The 19,335-nt window shown below is 35.9% G+C and overlaps 1 protein-coding gene across 2 annotated transcripts in view; it reads left to right on the top strand.

Annotated features, from left to right (window-relative positions):
• The window catches only part of smox (spermine oxidase), a 107,709-nt gene that overhangs the window by 82,386 nt on the left and 5,988 nt on the right, over nt 1-19,335 (top strand). For both annotated transcript variants that reach the window (XM_028801553.2, XM_028801552.2), the window contains exons 2-6: nt 3,765-3,999; nt 6,085-6,311; nt 6,889-7,062; nt 7,445-8,153; nt 15,702-15,862. In XM_028801553.2, the coding sequence (XP_028657386.2) occupies nt 3,792-3,999; nt 6,085-6,311; nt 6,889-7,062; nt 7,445-8,153; nt 15,702-15,862 (1,479 nt within the window). In that variant the 5' untranslated portion in view covers nt 3,765-3,791. The remainder of the gene's footprint in view (nt 1-3,764; nt 4,000-6,084; nt 6,312-6,888; nt 7,063-7,444; nt 8,154-15,701; nt 15,863-19,335) is intronic.

Raw genomic sequence — 19,335 nt, 5'->3', positions numbered from 1 at the left:
TGGACAAGATGCCTGCCTGTGGCATGGCACACTTTTGCTCATATATTAATTTGGGAAGACCAGTCAATTTAACAGGAATTGTTTGGACTGTAGAAATACCCATTTATCCATTATATGTACCTGCTTTTTTCCAGTTCAGGGTCGTGAAATAGGAACCAGTTCTACACTAGGTGCTATTTCACTTCAGGGCACACTCGTGCATAGACTCGCATTCACTCACACCAGACTAATTCCCCATTTACCCATTGGTTCTATACCATTTTAGGTCACACTTCCACATACACTCACATTTACTCACACCAGACTAATTCTCCTGTTACACTAACACACACACCCATCTTTGAAGCATGGACTGAAATTTAGAATACAGTAATTCCTCCTCCATCGTGGGGGTTGCGTTCCAGAGCCACCCGCGAAATAAGAAAATCCGCGAAGTAGAAACCATATGTTTATATGGTTATTTATATATTGTCATGCTTGGGTCACAGATTTGCGCAGAAACACAGGAGGTTGTAGAGAGACAGGAACGTTATTCAAACACTGCAAACAAACATTTGTCTTTTTTTCAAAAGTTTAAACTGTGCTCCATGACAAGGCAGAGATGACAGTTCCGTCTCACAATTAAAAGAATGCAAACATATCTTCCTCTTCAAAGGAGTGCGTGTCAGGAGCACAGGCTGTCAGAGAGATAGAGAGAAAAGCAAACAAATCAATAGGGCTGTTTTTCTTTTAAGTATGCGAAGCACCGCGGCACAAAGCTGTTGAAGGCGGCAGCTCACACCCCCTCTGTCAGGAGCAGACAAAGAGAGAGAGAGAGAGAGAGACAGAGTTTGTTTTTCAATCAAAAATCAATACGTGCCCTTCGAGCTTTTAAGTATGCGAAGCACCGGTGCAGCATGTCGTTTCAGGAAGCAGCTGCACAAAATATAGCAACGTGAAGATAATCTTTCAGCATTTTTAGACGAGCGTCCGTCTAGGTGTGCGAACAGCCCCCCTGCTCAATCCCCCTACGTCAGGATCAGAAAGCGCAAGAGAAAGAGAAAAGTAAGCTGGGTAGCTTCTCAGCCATCTGCCAATAGCGTCCCTTGTATGAAATCAACTGGGCAAACCAACTGAGGAAGCATGTACCAGAAATTAAAAGACCCATTGTCTGCAGAAATCCGCGAAGCAGCGAAAAATCTGCGATATATATTTAAATATGCTTACATATAAAATCCGCGATGGAGTGAAGCCGCGAAAGGCGAAGCGCGATATAGCGAGGGATTACTGTACTCGTAAAAAAACACCAGGAAAACATGAAAATTTGGGATGAATTCTGGCCCAGTCACTGCACATATGGAATTACCACGATCTTCTGAGAAGCAGCAGTAACCACTGTACCACTATGTCACTCTAGAGGCAATGTACATTAATAATAATAAAAAAAAAAGTATTGCACTGAATAATTTTTATATATTTTTGGTGGTTAGTGTGCAAATAGGTGTTTGCAACCAGTCAGAGTCAATAAGCTTAGGAGTGGAGGTTTTTAAGCAAGCTGGAAAGAAAATTATATTAATGCCCAGTTCCAGGTTTTTTTTTTTTTTTTTTTGCTTTTCCAGTCCAGAGGGAATACATATGCTGCAAGTGGAACTGGTGAGTTGATGCAATGTGACCTTCAGAAAATCTATTAAGAAGAACAAATCAAGGCTCATAAATCATTAGTGTGGCATAAAAGCCTGAAAGCAGCTATATTATTTATGCATAAGGTGACATGATTCATAATTATTTTAATTTAAAGCATGAATGGCCACCAGAGAGATGACTCCCTCCTGCCAGGAGCTGAATTCTTCCTGTCTGTGTGGCTGGAGCTGTGTCCAGTAGCAGTATTTTAGATTTTCTGCTCATTTTCCATAGCAGTATTCTTGATGAACACAATCTCTTTCCACGTACAGCATAGCACAATATCATAAGAGGTGCAGGTTCTAAACATTTGGAATATAAGCCTGAGAAGTGGCTTCTTCAGAATTGCACAGTGAGTCAGAGATATGGTTTGAATCTGTAGTCTCAGCATTGGCAGTTTAGCTCTTTTTCCATTCAGTCATACATTGTGCAAAACAAAGGTCTCAATCACTACAACATGCTAAAAAGTACATAGTGCAGATGGCTAGATTTACCTGCATAATTTCAATAAAAAACATTTTAATTACCCCTTTTAAATTTTTTTGCTTGGGAAAGAATAAACCTGTCTCATTCACAGCATTTTATTCTGTGTACATGACTTGTTTGATAAAGGTCTTTATATCTGTTCAAATAGTCCCTAAAATAATGAACAAGAAGTTGAAAACTAAGGTGAAATGGATTTAAAGCAGAAATAAGGAAACATTTTTTTTTTGTACAAAAAGCCCCAAACAAGTGCCCAGACTTCACTTTAGCATAGCAGCTAAAGTGAATACCCCGATGTCATCCAACAGCCAAGTGCTAGAGGTACTTGGAGACGTCCACAATCAGTCAAACTAAGTTAGATGAACTGGTCTGCTCTGATTTCTTACTTTACACCATTCTCAATTTGCTACTCTCTTTGTGGAGGTTCCACATCCTCTCTCTCTCTCTCTCTCTATCTTTTTTTTTATTTGCAGATTAATTGAATTGCCACTGCATTAGTGATTTGTTATTCCATCTTGAACCGCGTTCCTGCTTTTTCTTATGTCGCTGGTACAGATCCTGGCTCCCTGCGACCATGTACTGGCCTCAGTCTGTCAGGAAAATACATTGATGGATTGATTTTTGGGGGCATTTTGGTTTAGAGCTTTGTTGGGTATACATGTCCAATTTCTGTGCATTTGGATTGGAATATTGTCGCCCATTCTTATTTACAGATTTACTCAAACTCTGTTAAGCTGAATAGACAGCTTAAATGAAGTATTGTCTTCAAGTCTTTTGAATGGTTTTATTAAAATTGTTGGGGCAGGGGTGGGGGTTGATTTGTTTTCGATCTTATGTTTGTAAAAATTAGTTTATTTGTATGGAATGATGTGTGATTTCAATAAAATCAATAAAATAATAAAAAAAAATTCTAAGGGCATTCATGGAAATCTTTCCAGTTATAGTGAAGCTGCTTCAGAATTGCTTTGGCTGTTTACTTAGTTTTTTTGCTTTTTAATTAGAATTTTTTCTGTAGTATCATTCCTTTTGTAGTATCGAGTCAAGTTGTCCTTGAAAGTATTTGTTTTTACATTTTAGACTGATGCCCTGTGGACACCATTTATAACCACCAGAACCAGCATTGTATTTTTTAAAATTTATAAAAAAAACATACTTAAGAACACAATTTCCCATGGCAAAATAACTGTGAATAGGTATCTTTAACTTGAACAATATGGAATTTAACCTTTCAGGGTCTGCCATGTCTGAATTATTGCTTTTGCTTTGTTAGTTCAGTCCTAACAAATACTCTACTTTATTTACTTTAAAAGCATCCCTTTGACATATAATGCTACTGCCCTAACTGTAGAATGGTTTTACATAATTAATGTGTTCTGCTTAGTTTGCTCCACCATATTGTTTTGTGTGCAGGCCAACTGTTTAAGCTTTTTTTTTCTTCTGAGCTGATACGTTTTGCACAACATGGTGTTTTCTGAGACTTAGGGATTATTAGAAACATTGTGTCTGAAGCAATTAAAAAGTTTAATTGGTGAGTTTTGAAATGGATACTTTCTAAAAGGGTGAGCTGGAAGGAGAGTGGATTTGTTAAATTGAGCATTAACTTGTTTCACTTTCTTTTACAGATCCCTTAGAAGCAGTGCTTGGACGGCATGCAAAGTTGTGAAATATCTTCAGAGAGTACTGATGACCCCCTTAGTAGTGGCTTACAGCGAAATCGACAGCCTCGAATAGTAGTGATTGGCGCTGGCCTAGCAGGTCTTGCAGCTACCAAAACCCTCCTAGAAAACGGTTTCACCGATGTCACTATCTTAGAGGCGTCTGACCGAGTTGGAGGAAGAGTTCAAAGTGTAAAGCTTGGTGAGTAAACACCATCAATGTGAAAGGAGTACTACACTAAAAAAGAAAGGAAATGTTTTTAATCTGTTACAGTGTATCTTCATTTCAGGCAAATGTAAATATCTGGGGGGGGGGGTGATTCTTTTCTGTACCTCTGTAGATAAAACTGTGTCAGAAATGAAAGCTTAACAACAACAACAGCTATTTATATAGCACATTTTAATACAGATGATGTAGCTCAAAGTGCTTTACAAGATGAAGAAAGAAAAAAGAAAAATATAAAAATAAGATTAGGCAATACTACTTAACAAAGAATAAAGTAAGATCCAATGGCTAGGAGGACAGAGAAAACAAAAAAAATTCGCTAGAGGGCTAGAGAAAAAAAACAAAATCTGCAGGGGTTCCAAGGCCATGAGACCTCTCAGTCCCCACTGGGCATTCTACCTAACTACTCTTAACTCTCAGTGTTACACTAAAACTCTAATTCTAACTAACCACAACATATGCTTCAGTGCATTTTTGTTTTTATTCCTACAGTAGATTAATTTAGTAGATTTTTCATTATGAGGAGACAGTTGTATTAAAATAACAATTGCACACCAAACAAGAGTGTCAACTGTAGCAAATTATTTTGGTCTAAAAGGAGTCTGCATTTTATCCATTTGGCAGGCAACTCAGGCCCCTTCTTCAGGCAAGCATAATGGCTAACACAGTACAACACCCTAGTACTACATGATATTTATTTAGAAGACTGTGAGAATAGGAGAACCAGGTTCTTACATTGTGATATCCTCTCTTCACACTTGGTGCTTTAAAACAATAAATACAAATTATTAATTAAGGAAACAAGAAAAAAACAACAGCTTCTTTTTTCCTCCAAGTTCAGCTTTCAGGTTGATGAATGAGTGTATATTCAACTGTGATGGACAGCATTCTCTTATCCTTGTGTATTAATTTCAGTAGGCTCTGGCTGCATGTGAGGAATAAAGTGGGTTTAGACAATTGATGGAAGGGTGTAAATAATGCGTAATAGGGAACTTTGTTAAAGAGTATTGTAGGTGAAGGTAAATTTATTGGAATATTACATTGAATAATGTAATTATTAGAGGAATTATGGGCAACTTAACTTAAAGATATGAAAATATCTAAATCCTTCTATTGTGTTTCTGTACTTTTATACTGATTAATGACCGAGGTATATAAAGAGATGATGCTCAAGTAGGGCGGCACGGTGGAGCAGTGGTAGCGCTGCTGCCTCACAGTTAGGAGGCCTGGGTTCGCTTCCCAGGTCCTCCCTGCGTGTCATTTACATGTTCTCCCCGTGTCTGTGTGGGTTTTCTCAGGGTGCTCCGGTTTCCTCCCACAGTCCAAAGACATGCAGGTTAGGTGCATTGGCAATCCTAAATTGTCCCAGGTGTGTGCTTGGTGTGTGTGTGTTCCCTGCGGTGGGCTGGCGCCCTGCCCGGGATTTGTTTCCTGCCTTGCGCCCTGTGTTGGCTGGGATTGGCTCCAGCAGACCCCCGTGACCCTGTGTTAGGATATAGCGGGTTGGATAATGGATGGATTCTCAAGTATTAACAGCATGGGGCATGTAATGTTACCCTTTAAGTTGACGATTGTCACTATTTTACCTAAAATTACATGACTTTTTTCCTTAAGCAGATGACAGGCGAGTTTGTGTTTTCTTTATATTTAAAACACCAATACATCACTCCCTTACAGTGGTCTTCAAATAGTAGTGAAAGGTTTTTAAGTTTACTGTTTAATCAGCTATAACAAGTAGTGACCACACATTCTTTTTGTTTAATCTTTTCACCTGCCTGTTGCCCCATAGCTGAAATTTGCATTGTAAAAGCTGTTTTAATTTAGCGGATTATCATTTTCTACACATCCTAAACAGAATCTTTACAACTTTCACGTTAACAGAGTGCCCCTTCTCATTAAAATACTATGTGAAACCTTAAATTTATAGACAGTGGACAATGTAGGACACAGTATATTATTAATATGAAAGATGCAATGGGAAGAAATGATAGATTTATTATCCATATGCTGTGTATATACTGTATATATGTATATATTTTTTTTCTAATGCTGTCTCTTTAGGGCACACTATTTTAGACCTTGGAGCTACTTGGATTCACGGAACCATTGGAAATCCTGTCTTTCACCTGGCGGAAGACAATGGCCTCCTGGAAGAAACTACTGAAGGGGAAAGGAGTGTTGGACGCATCAGCCTCTACAGCAAAAATGGAGTGGCCTACCACCTCACTAGCAGTGGTAAAAGAATCCCAAAGGACTTGGTTGAGGAATTCAGCGATCTGTACAATGAGGTCTGTTTTCAGTGTTCTGTGCATTTTAATTGGTTTTATTGATTAACCTCATGATGAGAAAAATATACAGTATGTGTAATGTGGTTGAAAATATTTTATTCATTTTAACACAGTTGCTATTAACATGCTGATTTTTAACAGATATCTATAAGAATGGATTCAATCAGATATTCATTATGATTGCAATTTCTTATTTAAAAATATTATACTAGCACGTGTGCATATAATGAGGTGATGGTGGGACGTTGTTAATTAATACGATTAAAGCAGCCGTGATTGTATTATGTGAGTGAAGAAAATCATAACAAATCACCATCTTTTTACAAACAAAAGATTAAATACTGAATTAAATGTGTAAGGTTAAGTTGAATGTATTTTATATAATAAAGTTTAACTGATATTCCTCCTTTAAAATGGTTGTGGATAATGTCACAGTTTTGGCAGAAGTACATTGTCCATGAGCAATAAGCCACCCCAGCGATTATTGACATTTTTCTTTTGTCAATTATACTTTATTATTATTATTATTATTATTATTATTTATTTATTTATTTATTTTTGATTTTTTTTTTTACAGGTTTATGAGCTGACTCAGGAATTTTTTCAGAGTGGTAAACCTGTTGGCGCCGAGAGCCAAAACAGTGTTGGCATATTCACCAGGGATGTGGTTAGAAAACGCATCAAACTGGACCCATATGATTCAGAGACCACCAGGAAGCTCAAACTTGCCATGCTGCAGCAATATCTAAAAGTATGAGGACTGTTTACTTTAAATGTGATTTAAGGTTTAATTGTTAATTATAATTATTTTGTTCATATTAGATCTCCTTTTTATTAATAGAGCTTTTAAGAATCCCTCACAGCTTTTGTTTGTTTTGCTGTTGTTTTAATAAATTATTATTATTACTGGAATTCCATCCAAGGTCCGTTCCAACTAAAAACCCACTGTTACTACAACTGGAATTGGCTTAAATCAGTGCTGTAACTGAAAATGGTAATTCAAAGAATTATTATTATTACATTATTTGTTAGCATATTGTTTAAAATCTTGGATTACAATTTACCTGCCAACTAAGAGACTAAAAAAAACTTATAACTTCAGTTTTTTTATTTGTACCATCATGCTTTTCTAGGTGGAGAGCTGCGAAAGCAGTTCCCCTAGCATGGACGAGGTGTCACTGAGTGAATTTGGTGAATGGACAGAAATCCCTGGCGCCCATCATGTCATTCCGAGCGGCTTTATCAAGATTGTGGAGCTTCTGGCACAGGGCATCCCTAAGCGGATGGTGCAGCTAAATAAGCCTGTTCGCTGCATTTACTGGAACCGTTCAATGCGTAAAGAAATCACTGAGAGTGAAGATCACAACAATGACCAGTGGCATTCATCGGGTCAAGATCAGGAATACCCTATCTACGTGGAGTGTGAAGATTGTGAGTCCTTTCCTGCAGATCATGTTATTGTCACAGTTTCTCTTGGTGTGCTCAAGAAATGTCAAGAGACCATGTTTGTCCCCGCACTCCCAGATGACAAAGTAATGGCCATCGAGAAGCTGGGAATCAGCACAACTGACAAGATATTCCTGGAATTCACAGAACCATTCTGGAGCCCTGAATGCAACAGTATTCAATTTGTGTGGGAAGATGAGGCACAGCTGGAAAACCTAACATATCCAGAGGAGTTATGGTACAAGAAGATCTGCAGCTTTGATGTCCTGTACCCACCAGAGCGCTATGGGTACATGCTCAGCGGATGGATCTGTGGTGACGAAGCTCTCATTATGGAAAAGTATGATGACGAAACAGTTGCAGAGACCTGCTCCGAACTTCTTCGGAAATTTACAGGTGCTTTGTTTTCTTCTGCTTTAAAAACATGTTCTCTTGTAAATGGTAAAAACCATAAACAAGTGGAAATATTAATCTATAGTTATTTTATTTATGAAAAGAAAAATAGTCTCAGGCTCACTGAGCTAATTGCCTTTAAGCATGGGTCAACAAATTATTTTTAACTTCGTATGGATATCAATGCACAGAATTTCAGTTCCATTTAAGTTTAAAATTGGCCTTTGTTTTACTTTCTCCCATAAAATGATGAGCTTTTTCTGTTAATTTCTAGATGATGTATGAGACTCATTTGTGAAATTCAGATAAAAAAATAGTCACTATCATACACTGTCTTGCTGATAAATTAGATGTCATCTGTTTGTTTTGGCTGTTTGCTGCAATTTAATAATGATACATTTTATTTTTAAATTATTTCATTTCATCAAACAAAGAATAGCTATAATCTTAAAAATCGGTTTCATCTGTCAGTTAGCATGACTTATGAAAATCTGTCAAAACACTGTATGAGGATGCTTCATTCTTAAAAATCTTATTTTTGCTTCCCTATATATGAGTCATCAGATTGTGTAATTCTGGTCACCGCTTAGTCTCAGTTGTAATGCTTGGTATGCATAGGATTAACATTATATAATAATATAATAATGCATTTTATTTATAGGGCACTTTACATTAGCAGTAAGTCTCAAAGTGCTACATAAAAAGTTTAAACAAAGGCAAAGCGAGATAAAAACAGAGGTAAAACAACAACATTCTTGTTAATAAACTTTCCTAAATAGAAAAGTCTTTAGCTGTTTTTTAAAACAGCCCACAATCTGCTGTGTTCTTAGGCTTTCTGGTAGGGCATTCCAGAGCCGTGGAGCAGCGGCTGCAAAGACTCAGGGGGGCGAAGGCGGTAGGTATTTGTAAAACGGAGGTTTCTTGTTGTGGATTGTAATATAAGGAGTTCTTTAAGATATTGTGAAGCATTTCCATGGATACACTGGTGAGTAAACAAACAGAGTTTGTATTCGATACGGAGATGGATATGGAGCCAATGAAGTGACCGAAGGATTAGTGAGATATGTTCATATTTCCACACCCTCATCAGGATTCTTGCAGCACTATTTTGAATTTGTTGTAGCTTTTGAAGGGTCTTGTTGGGTATCCCGATGAGGAGTGCATTACAATAGATGAGACAAAGGTATAAACCAGCTTTTCAGCATCACAGAGGGAGAGGTAGGGACGGGATTTGGTTTGTTTCGGAGATGAAGGAATCATGGGTAATCTCTCTATTTTTTTTTTTTTTTTTGTAGGATTTTTATAGAGAGCAACTGCACCACGAATATATTTAAATTAACAAAGACAAAAAATATGTTTTATCAGAGTATGGAGTAAGACATGCAATTAGGTACTGGCAATAATTATTTTAAGCAAAACACTATCTGTTTTGAGGAGTGGTCTCTGTTGATTTGTAAAATTCAAAACACCAACAGTACTTGTGAGGAAAATCTATTTTGGACATCCATAATGTGCTTGCTGTTGCATTTCTTTTTCTGCTACTGTGCCTATAATAATATGCTTGCAAGCCACACTCACATCTCAGTTCAATTTGAGTGAACAAGGCATTTCATACATCACATTTTGAGATTTAATTAAAGAGTATGTCAGGTCTCATTTGAAAACTGTTCTTTACATTTCACATTTTGGGGTTTGGCTTCAATGCAATTCTAGTATTACTGTCAACACATTGTTTAACATTTCACACACATTCATTTGTGTAATGCTTGGGCGGATTTAAGATAACTGTGTGAAATGCAGTCCTTTGTCTTATGCGGTTTTTATGAAGGTCCCACCCTGTCCTTTGTAGACTTCTAAGTGTTCATGTATTCACTGCAAGGTGGTTGAAAGTGCTACTTCATAGCTCCAGAGATCTGGAGTTTATTCCTGGCGCTTTATGAATTATGCATGCTCTTTTTATGTCTTCCCATATTCAATAGGTGGGTTGTGCTACAGTAAATATTCATGACAAGTAATAGCGCACTGCACAGATAACGTGCAGTGAATACACTTGACTTACAGTTTTCATCCTCTTTCTCTGTATGCTTAGCATTCATTTACTCAGAGGTTGATTGCTTGCTGCTTCCTGAGCAGCTCTTCTTTTCTCCAGCCTAGTGGCCCGCTTCTTCTCTTCTTTCATTGGCATCTTTTCTCGTTAAAACTGATTACGTCAGTGTTTGTGTTGCAATTTCTTAGTACGCTTTCCTTAATTTTTCATTTAAGCTGGCACTTTAGTCTTCGATTTGCCTCAAGAATGATTTAAGATATGAAGATGCAGAGGAAATGACGGCGAAGGTGGTAGGGATGAGAATGGCGCCCGTACGCAAGTGCCACATGGGCACTGCTGAGAATTGATTCTACAATAAAATAAAATAAAAATAAAAAGAGGAATAACCTTGGAGGTCAATCATCACCCCGAAAGCAGATAATAGACGTCACATAGTATATGTGTACCAAATTTCAGGGTAATAATTTAAACGGTTTGCAAGCTACAGGTGATTTAAAATCCTGGACAGACGAACGAACAGCCATGGTAGTGTATTATAGAAGAAGATAAAGTGGCCTTAAAATTGACCAAATGTCAATCCCATGTCAGTTTTACAATTTGCAGCAGGGACAGGCTTTGCCTTCCAGTAATCCTAAAGTGTTGTGGTAAACGGTGGTCAAAAATTGTCCATATATCCATTTCTTGGTTTACCTTTATTTATGGTTTATAAGTAATTGCTTTTTTTTTAATTGATTTTTAAACTTAATCACTTCCAAATTAAGTCTGTCAAGAATGATATGGTTGTATACATTAAATTAACAATGAAGGGATGAGTTGAGGAAGAGCGCAATATTTTAGCATTTTCAGCTTTATGGAGGTGAATTTAGATCTGCAGTTGGTAGGATACCACTTGCTAAAAATGTAGCAATAAATCCTATAAATACTGTAGATTTAATATATTCTTCTGAATGAGTACAAGAGTCTTACCAAAAAGGCAGCTGAGCATTTAGTACTGCAGCGCAGTCCTTCAGATTATCACCCTCCTTGTCAGCCTCTACTACTACTCAACCTTCCAATGTGTGCGTACAGTACAAAGTAATAGGAACTGTGAAATGGGGATCCTTTGAGGCAATTCTAATAACTAATAACTCTACCAAACACGTTTACTTTTCACTGTTGAAGGGATAGTAAAACAAGTCAACTTTGAAGTACATGTTGTTCCCTGGGTGATTAAGTAGCATTAAACTCCATGATTTCCTGATTGATCAATGGCTCTCCTTCACCATATGACATTGACCAAGTTTGTCAACCCACCTATGCTATACCTGCAAAAAAAAAACACAAAAAAACAGAGACTGTCTATTAAGTGATGGTGAGGGTAGGGTCACATAGCAAAGAAGATTTGGGAGCTGAACTTGCATCCTTGTGGCTTATAATCTAGTACTTTAGTTGTTATACAAAACCCCTACCTGTTTTTTTTTTTTTATTTATTTAATCCTAGTAGCACTTTGCTATCTACGATCTTAAAATCATGAAATATTCCTTGCCTGTAGATATTGACAGGGTATTCATTTCCTTACAGCTTACCTGCCCTAGTGAGGCAGGCTTATATTTTGAACTATCTCCGGTTAAATTGTGCACAGCAGGATGTCTTTTTTGGAAGTTGGCAGAGAGAATCTTAAAGGATTTGAGAGGAGCAGTAAATATGGTTGACAGCAGATAATGAAAGTGAGTGTCCAGCTGGAAATCTTCTAGCTAAAGTAGGAGGTAAACAAGATTAATGGACAAACAATGTTTTAAACTAAGGGATACATGAACATTTTAGAGAGCCAAATACTGAGGATTTAAATTTACACATGACTGAGGTAAGCCACACTTTAGCTTTGCACATTCCAAAGCACCACTGATCCAAGACTGCTGGCTGTAGTTTTGTATTTTGTCCCATCAGTTTCCAACTGGACTAATATTCTGTCGATATTATTTACACTATGTTTTAATCAGATTTTATCAATCAGTATAACTGTTTACTTAACTATATACAGTACATGTGTCTAAGTAAATGCTGAGAGTTACACCCATTTCTGTTTTGCATTTGTATATCTGTGTAAGCTCACTAACCCTGTATTCAGTCAAGAGGGCTGTTTAAGAATAAACTGAATTCAAATGAGTTGAAACTAAGTGAACAGAAATATAGGGCGCTAATTGAACTGCATTTCAGATCATTTTCAAATTTAGGATCTTTTCTGTTTAGTAAAAGCATTGTCATATCTACTGTATAGTGAAACCTTCCTTATTCAACCAACATTCAACCTTTCATCATTCTCCCATACCGCAAGCAACTTTAATTTTGTGGAATAGAAGACACAAATTATCTTACTTGTTGTTACCCTCCTAAGCTGATTGAACCTTGTGATTAAAACTCCAGTATTGTTAGTGGAACTCAGAAGTAGTGGTTAAGGTGACCAGAACAAAATGATTACTTTGAGGTCCAGGATATTTAATTGATTTGGGTTTTCTGGTCAGTTCAGTGCTGTTCAGCTGGAAGTCCACAGTTCATGTCCTTTACTGGCTCTCAGTAGGCCAAGAAACTGTTGGAATCAATGAATACTGAATTAAGTCCACCTGTGCCGGATATCATGTCATATGTGCATTGTTTTGCAAGGAAAGACTAATTAGGGTTAATTAAATTCAAAGTGGGCTCAGGTGGAGAAGCTGCTCTTCTATAAAGAGTATCACGGGACGTCAGGAGAATTCAGCAGATGGACAGCAACTCAGAGGGCTGTAAGGTTGACCTCCTGAATTATACAGACATCCTGTAAAGTCTTGGCTACTGTTCTGTGCTGTTGGCAGAAACACTGTATTTATTATTGACACTCAGGTGCCACATAATTTTTCTGATCTACCTTTCACAGTAATGACTAATAACTTTTTTTTTGTCGCACAAAAACCATTCCGTTATACTTAAAGGTTAACTCAAAATGTGCATTGACAAGTTAATTATATAGCAGATACATTTAATAAAGTACCTAAGTTCAGTGTAATTAGTCAGTAAAGGATCTGCCGTAACTGATGATTCACTTAAGCTTACAGTGGCCTGAATTTGTCACTCAAGACACAATCAAACAACAAATGGCTGAATGAATCTTGATTATTTATGAAACTTTAGAGAAAGAGGAGCTTGTGTTCTAAGTCATTTGTTAAACTAAAGCAACCCTATTACTCATTTACAGAGTTAAGGGGTGCCAAAACCTATCAATGCCACATTGGGTGCAAAGCATAAACCAGCCCAGGAAGGGACTCCAGTCTTTAGGAGGACATACTGTCACAAGACCGGTTTATAGTTGCCAATATAGTTAACATTCACATCTTTAAAGGAAGACTCCAACCCAAAATGGTATTTATTTTGTTTGTTGTATGCCCCGTGGTGTTTGAAACAATTGCAAAAAATGTTTTAATCTGTTTTCAAGGAGAACAGTTTTATGATGGCTTCTTACTGTTGAAGCCTGTTGTGTCATAAGCTTTGTGACCTTCATTCTCCATAAAAACTTGAGATTATAAATGTTTCTTAGTTATCTCTACAAACAACACAGGGTGAGTAATAGATACAAATGTATCATTTCTTGAAGTATTCTTTTAAAAGCTTGGGAGATATTGTATGTGAATATGAGAACATGCAAACACCTCATACTGTAGATAGTGAACAGGCCTTGATTTTAACCCAAATCCATGATATTTCGACACATCAGTATTAACTACTATGGCGTACACTTCATGTCCCTGAAGTAAGCCGTGTGGGGGTATTTACTGCAACAAAAAACATAAAAAATATAATTCAGAGTTGAATAAGCTTAATTTTAATTTTTCTGCTATTTGCAGTTGCTTATATATCTGTGGTCTTATCCACTGTGATGATTTGAATTTCACCTGATTATGGACATTTTTCTCTTCAAATATTTCTTTTGGACTAAGACATGATAATTATTATTACTATTTCCGTGTCATAATCAAGATCTTGCTCTCTGTGTTAACATTCACTGTTTTGTGTATGTGTCCTTTTGAACTGTGAAACTCTCACGCTCTGTCAATTAGATATTCTGCAAGTCATCAGACTACAGATGTATGTGGCTTCCATTTTGGCCTCATTTGTTCATGATTGCTTCTCAAACTGTATAAAACAATCAAGTATACTCTTCATTTTTATAATCTTCAGTAATTGGAATTTGAATCCTCACTTCCTTGCTGAGAGTGCTACTAGATTATTTTGCTAATTCCAAGTGTGTGCGCGGAGTGACACACTAAGAGTGCAAAAGCTAAAACCTGTTGCTTAATATAATCAGACTAGCAAATACAATAATTTCTAGAAAAATTTGTAGAAAAATTAGTAGCACTTTATGTCGTTTCCTAAATTTGGCAAAGTAAGAGGTAAAGCAGTGATTGGTAAATTGAGTGATGTTTCTGACAGTTGGCACTTGCTTGCTTAACTGAAAGGAATAAACAGAGTTTAATGTCAAATTTTCTGTCTTAAAATGATGGAATAATAGTATTTAAAAATTGGATGTACAGAGTTAATTTATACTGTATGCTGCTTCTACTGCAAAGGTCTTAAATTTACACATTTCACACTTGTATATTTGATCCATCTAAATCTTTCATTATATTAAAATTCTCCATAAATTCAATAGAAGGTAATTCTTGTCACTGACAGATTTTCTTGTCTCCTGTATATCACCTTTAAAACAGGAAAAACTTCAAAATATGAGATAAATTCTCTTAGTGTTTTCATTCTGATTAATCTTTTAACAGCTATATAATGAGTAAAGTAATACATTCGAAGGGTGACATTTTGCTATTAAACTGAAATTATACTGGCATCCTGCTATGGTGTTCTTTTGATAAGAATAATATTATGGTGTCACTTAACTGAATTATAATTTTAGGTGAATTAGCATGAAATCCCTTCTAAGCAGTTTTTAACTTAATTGTGACAATAAATGTTTTTCAGTTTATTAATAGGTTTTGCAAGACTTTTTACATTTCAAAAAGTGGAAAGGCAGAGATGTTAATTATAATAATGTAAAACTGACCTTTAATATATTTCACTTTAGGTACTGTATATGTACGTGTGTGTGTGTATATATATATATATATATATATATATATATATATATATATATATATGTGTGTGTGTGTGTGTGTGGGTCTGTGTGCGTGTGGGTGTATATATGTGTATATATATTTTTATGTATGTTTATGTATATATATATCATTTAAATATGACTGAGAATTATAAAATACAATATATTGCTTTGAAATTTAACTTTAATTGTAACTTTAAGTGTCCCCAGTGTTTGTTTTTAGTTGACTTGTCACCAACAATAGAGAGAAAATAATTGTTGTTGAAGCAGTGCAATATAGAAATGAAATTTCTTTTCCTATGATAATCTTCTACTTTAATTACATTTAACTTCATTTTTAATTTTTATTCAATATTAATTTTGTATTTTGCTTTTGTATTTTGTTTCCAGGGAACCAAAACATTCCAAAACCTTGCAGGATCTTGCGCTCTGCCTGGGGCAGCAACCCCTACATACGTGGATCCTACTCTTTCACTCGTGTGGGCTCAACCGGGACTGATGTAGAGAAGCTTGCCATGCCATTGCCTTATGCTGAAAGCACAAAATCACCTGTAAGTGTTATAAAAAGAACATTGTTGCATGTTTTTCGTAGTGTGGCTAAGCACCTTGTGCAGTTACATGTTTGTTATTTCAGGTGAAGGCAGATTCCCTCTACATGTTGATCTGTAAAGCCCATCAAAAACAATCAAACACAATAATACTTTCTATACATCCATCAGTTCTGGGTTTCATTATGTGGCTTATTTGTAATAGAGAAGCCAGACTTTGATACTTGGAAGTACATAAATAATGCATTTGTGGGATCACTTTATTCTCCATGGTGTCATATAATGGGTAATGTGTAATTGTAGCACGCCTTATTCAACATATTTTAAACCTTTAGGAATAAATGAAAAGTAATTATTGAGCATCTTGTGGTGCCTATACCAGTTGTGGTTTGCAATTTTATAAAGCATGTAGCTTCAGCCTAACAAAAAAAAGAAAAAAACATTTTTTTCATGCTACAAAGTATAGCCACAGTTTTACTTTGATTTTTTTTATTTAAGAAATAATTTTGGTTACGAAAAATTGAACTAGCTATGTATGAGAATATGATGATTGTGGCACTGTGACCTGGCAGGCAATTCTTACATTCTCCACACCACCTGCCATGATTGGTGTAATAAGATGATCTGCTGCATTGCCTGCAATATTTTCCCCATTCCTGTATAATCTTCTTGAAAAGTCCAGATAGACGATTGAAGAGTCTTTTAAAAAGTAAGTAAAGTTACCTTTACCTGCCCCATGTGAGTGTGTGTGTCTGAATTTGTTTGGTGGAGTGGTACACCTACAATTAATTCATGTCTTTCACCTTATCCTGCTGGGATAGACGAAGCATCCGGCAGACCTTGTAATGGAAGAGGTCCAATCAGAAACTGTGTGAATGGATACATCTAAATGGACCGTGTTCTGCAATTTTTAGTTTATATAGGAAAAAAAAAATCAATTCTGGAAAATCAATTACTATATCAGAGTAAAGCCTTTAGTGTTTATTATCAATAATCTTTTATAGGAGAGGATTATTGTCATTTGTCATTGTCTTTCATGGAGTGATCTATTAATATAAAGATGAATAATGGCATAAATTTAAAATCCACACACTGTGGCAAGTTGGGCAAATGTTACATTTGACCAGATTGAGAAGACTGATAGTCTGACAACCTGGCTGACCCAACAGCATTTATAGTTCATCACAGACTCAGTAGTTGTGGTACCTGCTTTCAAGAAAGCACTTTAGCCTTCACGTGTTATACAGCGGATCTTCAACAGGGAGCATTGATGGGCATGTTATAAATTGTAATGAAAGGTTTTGCTGTAAATGGAATTAAAATCAAAGAAATTCTAGTAATTTGCTCATCTGAAGAAAGAAAAATGTACTCAATCAGATGCAGTAACCACCCTCCCATGTTGTAAACCCAGTTAATACAATTTTGTGGTTCGTAGAGACCTGGGGCTTCATGTATAAATGGTGCGTATGCACAAAAATGTTGCGTAAGAACATTTCCATGTTCAAATCGCGATGTATAAAACCTAAACTTGGCATAAAGCCACGCACATTTCCACGGCAGCTCATACCCTGTCGGTCGCAAGTTCTCTGCTCGGTTTTGCAGACTGGCGGCACCCAGCGTCAAAGCAGTACTACTGTTCCTGTGTGGTTACCCTTTCTTTTTTAGATCCACATCCCTGACGCGGCTTTATCATATACACTGAAATGAACCGCATATTGTTTATTAGTTTAAGGCATCTGATTGTAATTAACCTGTAACAATATAATGGTCCACAGAATGGTCAAACTGTTCTAAATACCATAACTGCTTTAGCATTGTTACTCTCACTGCACCTTCTTCTTCTTCTTTCAGCTGCTCCCGTTAGGTGTTGCCACAGCGGATCATCTTTTTCCATATTACTTTCACTGCACCACTCGGAGTATTTATATCACTGTATCTGAGTGGAGAATCACAGCTCTACAGCAGCTGATCTGAAAGAGAATTATCGGTATACAGCATCAAGCATATGAATTGCTCTCATATGACAAACACTTCACAGCCTTTCCTTTATGGACCTCGCAGTTCAGAAACAGTTTCATCCCAAGAACTCTACACGCACTCAATCAGTCCATCAAGTGCTCCTTGTAGAACTGTTTGTACTTATAAGTACAACTAGCAAAATACCCGCGCTTCGCAGCGGAGAAGTAGTGTGTTAAAGAGGTTATGAAAAAAAAAAAAGGAAACATTTTAAAAATAACGTAACATGATTGTCAATGTAATTGTGTTGTCATTGTTATGAGTGTTGCTGTCTTTTATATATATATATATAATATACAAACACACACACATAAACATATATATACATATACATATATATATACATATCTACATATACACATATCTACATATACATACGTATATACACATATACACATCCACATAAACATATATATACATATACAAATTTACATATCTACATATATATATATATATATATAGACATACATATATACATACATACATTCACATATATATATATATATATATATATATATATATATATATATATATATATATATACTGTGTATATATATATATATACTGTGTATATATATATATATATATATATACTGTATATATACTGTATATATACATATGTACTTATTGGCTCCTGTATTTAGGATATGGCAGGTTGGATAATGGACGGATGGACATCTGTATGCATAGCCGTATTTGCCCGTTTTCGTTTTTTTTCTTTGTTCAGTAATATTTCAGTAAACCCGGGGCTTGTCAGTTCAAATCCTGGTACTGACACCACTGTGTGACCCTGAGGAAGTCACTTCACCTGCCTGTGCTGCAAAAAACAAAAGTAATGTAACAAATTGTACCTCAGATGTTGTAAGTTGGTGGAATAAAGGCATAAGTAAAATAGATAAATATGTATTATACACATAGGAACTATTCATTTATTTTCAGTTAAGTCATCTGCAGCAAACTTTTATAAATGAGGGTTTCTGATTTTTAGATAGTGCAAACTGTTTCTTCTTCATTGACGTTTTCTCTTGGAGAGCTTTTTTCATTTCATTGAAAATGAAAGCAGCAGCTGCCAAAATATGTAGCTTTCTTATTAATTTTTCAACATTGTGTAAAATAAATGTATAAAGTAACATAAAAGGTTTAAATACTGGTTATTCTTTTACACTAAAATATAACTAAAGAGATACAAAAAAAGTAAAATGGATATGTTCTTTTTCTTTAAGGAGATTAAATATTACTGAAGAAAGAAAAATAAAAATTAAACAGCCAAATGGGGCTATGCATACGAACTTAAAAGGTTTAAATAAAACAGAAATATATATTTTATTTTTACTTGCTTAACTTGTGGAGGGTGTATCCTGTAGCAAAGCCCTAACTTTTTTCGTGAAAGCCCGTTTCAGTCAATAAGTCTTAAAAAAACGTGTAAAGATATTGACAATAAGCTAAGTCATCTGCAGCAA

This window comes from Erpetoichthys calabaricus, chromosome 5, assembly GCF_900747795.2.
Source record: "Erpetoichthys calabaricus chromosome 5, fErpCal1.3, whole genome shotgun sequence".
In the NCBI taxonomy this organism is placed as follows: domain Eukaryota; kingdom Metazoa; phylum Chordata; class Cladistia; order Polypteriformes; family Polypteridae; genus Erpetoichthys; species Erpetoichthys calabaricus.
The sequence above is the reverse complement of the archived record's forward strand: the minus strand, read 5'-3'. Positions and strand labels throughout refer to the sequence as shown.